At 59.4% G+C, this 8382-nt stretch overlaps 1 protein-coding gene across 1 annotated transcript in view; it reads left to right on the top strand.

Moving 5' to 3' along the window:
- Positions 1–8382, top strand: part of PHLDB1 (pleckstrin homology like domain family B member 1) — a 36038-nt gene that overhangs the window by 318 nt on the left and 27338 nt on the right. Inside the window, exons 2-4 of the mRNA XM_029915707.1 lie at positions 2165–2408; positions 3030–3153; positions 3920–4090. Coding sequence (XP_029771567.1) covers positions 2349–2408; positions 3030–3153; positions 3920–4090 — 355 coding nt within the window. The 5' untranslated portion in view covers positions 2165–2348. The remainder of the gene's footprint in view (positions 1–2164; positions 2409–3029; positions 3154–3919; positions 4091–8382) is intronic.

The following is an 8382-nucleotide window of genomic DNA, read 5'->3' on the forward strand; positions in this document are numbered from 1 at the left end:
AAGGGGCGTTCCCGGCCCGGGTGGGGTCCGAGGAGAGGGCGCCCCGGGCGGCGGCTGCCCGCGGCGCAGCCCCTCGGTGGGAGCGCCGCCTGGGAGCCGCCGGGACGCGCGGGTCTGGCGTGTGTATCCGCTTCACCCGGATTCGGTTTCCGAGCTGGGGCCACAGCCTCGAACCTGCCGATCTCTGCGTCTTGTCTGGTCTTCTCGGCCCCTCCCTACAGCTCTCTTCTTATCTCTCCCTCTCCTTTCGCTTTATTATTCCCCTCTCTCCTCTAATCACTCTTGTTCGCCATTAACATCATTCTTTTACAATCTTTATCTCTACTTGAAACTCTTTGGTGTAAATAGATAAACATCCCCAGCAGCCTAACTGGGCGGTAGTGGTGAATTTGACAGATGAAAAAACGGAGGCAGTTGTATTGAGGTGTAATGTATATTTCATGTAAGTGTACCTTCCGATGACTTTTAGAGGACCTTTACAGAGCTGGGCAGCCGTCGTCACAGTTGAGTTTAAGAACAGTTCCATCACCCCCAAAAGGAATCTTGTGCCCATTTATAGGCACTCCCCATTCTACCCTTAGCCAGGGGCAAGCACCAATCCAGACATTTTTTTAAAAATCAGTATTCTACTTTTTATAGAGAATGACTTGACATTCAGGGAATTTAAATAATTTGCCCAAGATCTCACAGTTGATAACTAATAAAGTCAGGTTTGGAATTTAAGGCTCTAGCATCCCAGTCTGAACCTCTTTCCACTAAAGGATGATGCCTCTCCTTCACCATTATTTATGTTTTATTTTTCTTACACCCCTCCCCCGTCTTTTATGTAAACTCTCCATTCCCACCCCACTCGCTCACCTCTTTCCCAGAGACCGCGGAGGGATTTCCCGGAGTGGAAGGAAACAGTGCAGCAGTGTCTGGCCCTGGAAGTCCTTGCCCGTGGTCAGATCGCCTGGGGAGATGCCAGGCCAGCTTGGGGCTTGGTGTCGGTTAATGGCCTTCGCCTCTCTCTTCCCAGGCAGAGTTGGGGTGGGCCCCAGGCTATTCCGGTCTCTCTTCCGCCAGCTTGGGTGGAAACGGCGACGGACACGATGCCGTCCAGGTCCGGAAGGGTGGAGCTGAGAGGGTAAAATTAGTAACGCTATGGCCGAGGTCCTGGGTTCCCCCTGCCAGGGTCGGACTCTCCTTGGAATGCTGGGCTTCTGCCCCCACTTCCTCTCTGGGGCACCTGGTCCTGGTCGAGGGCTGGAAGAGAAAGTGGAGGCAAACCCTGCCTTCCTGGGCCTCCCTCCTGCCTTCAGCCCGGCTCCCTCGCTTCCCCAGTAACATTTCAGGGGCAAATGGGAAGTTTCTCACACCTCAGCCAGATGATTGGGGGAGGGGCGTGTAGGCTCACGTTAGAACCCAAAGGACCAAAAATGTGAGCCCGGGAGAAAGGGGTGGAGCGAAGAGTTCACATTCTGGCTCTGGAATCTACTTTACTCTTGGCTCTACGGATCTGAGCCTCCTACAGCACCAGATCAAGCTAAGAACCTTAGGAAACGGTCTTGCCTATTAGTCACGGCTGAGGGTTTTTGTTTGTTTCTGGATGTCTGGGGTTGAGATACCTAGGTGGCAGGAATGCTTGGGCTTCTCCTGTTATGTTTCCTTTAACAAAACGCCCTGCTGAGGGCGCCTGGGTGACTCAGCTGGCTAAGCTTTGGACTCTTAGTTCTGGTTTGTGAGGTCGAGCCCCCATCTGGCTCTCTGCTCTCAGCGCAGCGGAGCCTGTTTCTGATCCTCTGTCTCTCTCTGCCCCTCCCCACCCCTCAAAAATAAATAAACATTAAAAAGAAAAAAGAATGAAAGAAAGAAAATACCCTACTGGGACTCTGGTGGGGGAAGGTGGGGAGTGGAGTTCCTACTCAGCCCTGCCACCCACCTGGGGTCCTCTGGCTACCAGCGTCCCTGGGGGGAGTGAGTTCCTGGGACCCAGCTCCCCTCCCCCCCAGTGTCTGAGGGTCCTCTGCTGACAAAGCCTGGCTCCTGGGTGTCAGAGGCTAGAAAGCATAGAAATACAGGCTGGGCCCCAGGGCTCTTTGTGCTCACGGTCCAAGGGTCAGGATTGGTGAGCTGTGGTGTCGCGTCCGTGGGCGCCTAAAGATGTGGCACTGCCTTCCCTCAGGAAGCTCCTGCGCTGCCGCCACTTCTGCACGAACCTGAACTTGTCACTGAGTGGTGAGAGCAGGTGCTGCCCTGCCCACCTCAGAACCTGGCCACAGAGCCTGCTCCTTTCCGTCTCCTGCCCTGGCCTCCCCACCCACACCTGGGCTCTGCTGTGTCCCCAGGAGCTCTGGAGCCCCAGGACCATGGACGCTCTTAATAGGAACCAGGTGGGCCCTGGATGCAAGACCCAAGCAATGGTCAAGGTGAGTGAGGTCAGGGCCAAGAGGGCTGTTGGAGGGCTGGGTTCGGCTGCTCCCCCACACCCCCGGGCAGCAGCCCCTCTCTGCTCTTCCCCAGGTCCCAAGCCTATTAACAGCTAAGTCTTTATCTGGATCAGGTTAATTGGTTCACCCAGAAAGTACCCTTTGGAAGTCAGGAAGCGTTTTACAGATGGGCCCTGGGCCTTGTCCCCCGATCCACGCCCCTCTATGGTGATTCAGTTCCAGAAGGCAAGCACTGGCCCAGTGGCTCACCACAGACGCGTGTACAGGGACCAGTGTTCATCAGCCCTCCTCTGCAGCAGCCCCCCACCCGGAGCCTGCCCGCTCTCCTTCCTTTCTCCTTGTTTCTGTCTTGATGGACAAAGGGGGCAGTTAAGCCAAGATTTGAGATAAATCCAGTGGGACGAGTACGTGGCCTAGATTCAGATCTAATTGCGATTTAGTGTAATAATGCTCCGTGCAAGATCTCGTGCTGAGCCTTTCGACACCCCCAGAGCCCTTTGGAGAGGGCCGGTTCTGGAGAGAGTGTCAGTGTGACTGGGACTCGGGTGCTGAGGCCTGGAGTCTCTAACGATGCTCCTCGCACACCCCTACTACCTGCAGAAGGGGCCCTTGGACTTGATTGAGACAGGCAAAGGGCTGAAAGTGCAAACGGACAAGCCCCACCTGGTGAGCCTGGGCAGCGGGCGGCTCAGCACAGCCATCACCCTTCTGCCGCTGGAGGAAGGTGAGTCTGCAGGGCAGTGCGCCCGCCGCCCCTCTTCCAGGCGCTCCGCCGGGTGCCCTGCCCCACCCGGACCGCCTCCCTGCTGTGGTAGATCATCTCAGCCCACGACTGGGATTAAAGATGGTTTAGAAATAAGGAGAGCACTGAAACGGGAGAGGTTTCTCATAGCAACCAGTGAGGCCAAGAAGAAAGGGGCCCTGGTCCTGGGCAGTGCCTGGCAAGAGAGAAGCTACCTGCGGAGAATGGAGGGATGGAAGAGGGGGCAGACCTCCCAAGATAAGGCCCTGGCGCAGCCCCCGCACTGGCCTCTCTGCCCTTGTTGCCTGGGTGACACTCCATTCCCCGCATTCTCCGAATACCAGACCCAGGGGTTCTGCCTGGGGGAGCTGTTCGGGCTGCAGCCGGGAGGGGAGTGGGGGGGGGCAAGGGTTGCAGGTGCAGAATGGAGGGAGAGAAGGAGAGATGGCAGATTAGGAGGAAAAGGACTCAGGGAGGAGGCTTTGAGGGACTAAAGGAGCGTCTGCAGAAAAGAAGCCCCTTCTCTGTGGAGCCCGGGTCCTCGGTGCCCTCCCGTCCCGGAGCCAGACTCGCCCCTGCCTGGCAGAGAGCTCCTGGTGCTGGCTGCGGCCTCCGGGCTGGGCTCAGGGGCCGAAAGGGGCCGCCAGCTGTGGGCCGCGAACTGTATTTCCTTTGTCACCCTCCTTGCCCCGCCCCTGTCTCCTCCACCAGGGCAAGCCCTCTGACTCAGTTTGCCTTCTGTCTTCAGGGAGGACCATGATTGGCTCTGCGGCCAGGGACATCTCCCTGCAGGGTCCGGGTGTGGCTCCGGAGCACTGCTGCATTGAGAATGTGCGGGGCGTCCTCACCCTCTACCCGTGTGGCAACGCCTGCAGCATCGACGGGCTCCCTGTCCGGCAGCCCACCAGGCTCACTCAGGGTAAGCTTGGCTGCCCCCGGCCACAGGCGGTCCCCATTTAAAAGCTGGTGCGTGAGAGGTGCCACCGGGGAGCCTGCTGGTGGTTGTCATGGTAACTGCCTGAGTGGCCACACAAGGGTGGGTGCTTGCTTAGGTGCCTCTGGATGTGCCTAAACAACGGCCCAACCCCCTCGAGCATCCAGATTCCTCTTCCACCGGCTTCGCTCTCCACATCTGGAGCTGGCAGGGGGGTGGAGGGGTGGGATGGAGGGGTTCTGATCCTGCCTCTGAAGGGCGGGGGGACTCCGGTACAGAGGTCAGTAGGCTGGCCCAGGAGTGAGCAGGACAGGGGCTTCGTTTCAGGATGCGAGAGGGAGATGTTCCGCAGAGGTGGAGGGGGCAGAGGAGGACCGTCCCCTATGAGGACGGAGCACAGGTGAATTCTGAAGGCAGAAATCAGGGGCCGTGCTCACTTGTGTTAAAATGCTGTGGACAGTAGCTTTGGGGTCATGAATATGGCGACCACTCCGCCTCCCAAAGCAGCAGGCCAGCCTGTTGTGTGACGCAGCCCTGAAGACTGGGCTTCCCAGTTACCATGGTGACCAGGCCGTTCCAGGGTTGGCCCAGGTGGCACTCTGAGAGACCAGGTGTGTTTGCCCTGGGGATCAGTGTATACACTGAATCGTCACTTAGGGGAAGGGGGAAAGCAGATTGGGGTGGGGGGTAGGGGTGGCGCTGACACGGGCCAAGGCGCTCTCTGAGCAGGACTTCGGTGCTAGCATTGTTTTCTGGGGGGCTCTCGCCTCTTGCTGGCTGGAAACTCCCTCCAAGCGGAAATCCCACTCATTGCTTTGTTTCCCTCTCTCCTTGGGTTCACATTCCCCCCTCCCCCCCGTTGTTCACATCCCCCCCGTTGTTCACACCCCCCACGTTCACATATCGCCCCCCCATGTTCACACCCCCTTTAGATGCTCCTCCCTTCACAGCTGACCCAGGAGCCCCGCTTGCCCTGTTCCTGTCTCCTGCCCTTGGGAGTGAGGGGCACACCTGATGGGGGGCGCAGGTCTCCCAGCAGCAGGCCCTCGCCTTCTCCGGGCCTTCAGGCTGTCTGACTCCAGATGAGAGGAGGGGCCCCCATAAATCGGGGCTTTTCTTATGATGCCGTCTGGTTCCTGTCGCCCCGTTGAATCTCAAAGAGAACATCTTCCCCAGATGTGGGTGTGTGGAAGTGAGACAGTAGAGCAGCAAGGAGGAGGAGGAGGCAGCGTTCAAAGACGGCTAGGGAGAGCCCGGCCCCGGAGCCCCCGTGTCCGCGGGAAGGGGCCACAGAAGCCTTCCCCGGGTGGTGAGCAGGGCGGAGGAACGGGTGCCCTGGAGGCCCCCCTGCTCATCTTCCCAGAGCATCACTTAGCTCCCTGAGAAGAGGGAGGGCCTGGGTCAGGATGGAATTCTAAGGCATTTCCTGTGGCCCCAGTGACCCCCAACTCTTCCCCAGCCAAAAGCCCACCCTGCCAAGTATGCAGCCTCCCACTCGCTTCTGACCCTAAACCCCTTCCCTCTGGCTCCCGCCCACACCCATAGCCTTCTTGGCCGGGCTGGCCTGTCTCTGGGGCTTGGCAGCCTGGGGAGGGGGAGGCAGAGGCACAAAGGAGCGGGTGTTCTCCTCCCCAGGGCCCCCCTCCCTGGGTTCCCGGAGCTGAGGGTTTCCTTGTCTCTTCTCTGGAGCAAGGCACCAAGCCCAGCCCTGCCTGGCCCCACTCCGGACATTCTTGGGAGTGCGTTTCCCTGGAAACTGGGTGGCTGGGGGGGGTGCATGTGCTATCTCTGTGTGTCTGTGTGACTGGAGTGTGTTTATATATCTCCGGATGTGTTTGTGACTCTGGGCTTGTGTATCTGTTTGTGTCTTTCCTTGTGTTTATGGATCAGAGTGTTCAAGTGGGGGACAGGGGTGAACTCAGGACTGACCGCCCCGAAGCGCTCATGCGCGCACACTCCTGGGTGTATCTGAGAACGCACTGGCCGCGTGCCTATCTGTGGGCGTGTGTGCAAGAGGATAGTGTCCGCGGTTCCGTCCCCCCGATCCAGCCTTGTAGAGGAGACCCTCCTCTTTGAAAACAAGCCTACAAATAACGAGGGGCCTGTTCTGGCCGGGCCAGGCCTTACTCAGATACATCATTCTGGGCGCTGTGCCCAGCCATAGGCAACATGGAGAGGCACACGTCATGATGCGTAGAGATGGCCGTGACAGGCTCTTCCAGCAGGGACCGGGCCCGGGCCAGGGGCAGACGGGGGCAGACTGCAGATGCCAGCCTTTTGCCAAAGCTGTGGACACGGGAGCGGGAGCGTGAAGTGGGGGAGCCGGGGAAGGTCCTGATCCCACCTGCATCCCCGGTTCCCGCGGCCTTCTTCCCTACAGAGTGAGAGGCGGGGCTGGGAATGTGAGCAAGGAGGTGAGGAGGAATCTCAATCTGGGTCTAGGCCGCCCCACCCTGGGACCACAGCGCCAGGCCACATGAAAGGTCTGGGAGGGGACTAACTAGGGGAGGACCCAGAAAGCCACACAGCTCAGGGAGGGCCCAGGCTGTCTAGACAGTAGGTCCCCATCCACTCCCAGCCTCCACCACAGCCAGCCCTGTCTCCACGTCCCCTTCCCTCCCTAAGCCCCTCCCTTATTGACTGGTAACAGCTTGCATGATGGCTAGCAGAGGGCGCTCCCTGCAATGTGGCTGGGGTCTGGGATTCCTGGGTTACCCAGACGTTCCCTCTGGGATCCAGGACCCTGAGCCTCTTCCTCTCCCACCCAATTATCAGTTATTCCTTCTGTGCAATGGGCGTGAAGCTTCCAGCTGTCTCCTGTTGTAAGATAAAGGTCTTGACTCATAAAGCTCAAAGGAAGAAGAGAAGAACCATAGGCTCCTGCCCCCTCGCTTCTTCCGTGCCTGCCTCCTGCCCTGTTTCTCACTGGCCGGCGTCCTCCGTGTCTGTCTGGGTCTGTCCGACTGGCCGTCAGTTTCCAGACCGATGAATCATTCTTCCTGAGATTTGTTTTTTTTAAGCCTCCCCCTATTTTGCACTTGACCCTGTCTGGTTCTTCCATTTTCCTTCAGAAGGGGAGTAAGATCCACGGGTGTAGTAGGGGAGTGTGGGCAGGTGCTGAGCAAGGGTGGAAAAATCATTCAGTTATTTCTCTGGAGGCTGACTTCTGATTTCAGAGTCTCCCCAGGGACCAAGTGGAAGGCTGTCAGTGCCTGAATGAGTGTGTCACCAAGGCGGGTGGTGTGTGGGTGAGAATAAGTGTGTGAGAGAGAGAGACGGGGTGTGTTTAACTGGGGGTTTTGTGTGACTCCGTGTGCGCAGCCAGGGTGGTGGCCGTGTGGCCGAGCAAGTGTTGGTGTGCGCTCTGAGCATGTAGCGTGCGTCGGAGAGACAGTGTCTTCTGGGGGCCAGAAGGCCAGGTCCCTGGAACAGGAGGATACTGCTGGGGCCCGGGCTGTGTGGCAGGGACGTGCCCCTGGGGACTCCTGGTACAGATGGCACTTTGTTTCCCAGAGGGGACAGCGCCTCGCTGGGGCGGGAGAGCTCTTTGCTGAGGCGGGCACAACGGGTGGTGGGTGGCTGGGGGGATGTGGGCTTCGCTTCTGGAGCCCCAGGGGGGTGGGCTGGCTTGGCAGGGGCAGCGCCTTGCTCCAGCCTGGGTCTCCAGGTGAGCTGGGCTGGGAGTGTGGGGGGCAGGGGCAGAAGAGCAGGAGTTCAGGGTGCAGACAGAAGCTGGGCTCCATGCTGCCCCCACTGCTCTCCCAGCTCACGAGTGACCTTGTCACCGTGGCACATGCAGGGGCAGAGCTGGACCTTCTGACCCAGCTGGGTCCCTGGGAGCCGTGGAACGTCAGAGCTTAACCTTCGCTGTCAAAGGACAACCTCATTCTGTACATAAGGGACCTGAGGCCAGAGGGTGTGACCTGCCAGAGGGGTCCAGGGCTGGCCCCTTCCCCGGCCTCTTGGGGGGCCAACCACAGGGGCCTCTCAGGGAGACCCTGCTCCTCCTCACTCCGGCCTCCCAAATCGTTACCCTCTGGCCTCTACTTACCTCTTACCTTTTCTCCTTGTCCCGCTTCTGCTTCCGCCTCCCCCCACTCACCGCCCGGAGCCCCTCCGCGCAGGGCGCCTGCATCCTCCCGCCCCGCCCTCTGCATCCAGCTCCCCTCTCCTCTCCTCCATCACTTCCTCTTCCCCTCCTCCTCTCCTTTGTCCCTCCCTCCCTGGCTCCCTTCCCCCGCCGGTGGCCGGCCCGCCCCTCCCCGGGCCCAGGCGGC

Source organism: Suricata suricatta, chromosome 11, assembly GCF_006229205.1.
Source record: "Suricata suricatta isolate VVHF042 chromosome 11, meerkat_22Aug2017_6uvM2_HiC, whole genome shotgun sequence".
Lineage (NCBI taxonomy): Eukaryota > Metazoa > Chordata > Mammalia > Carnivora > Herpestidae > Suricata > Suricata suricatta.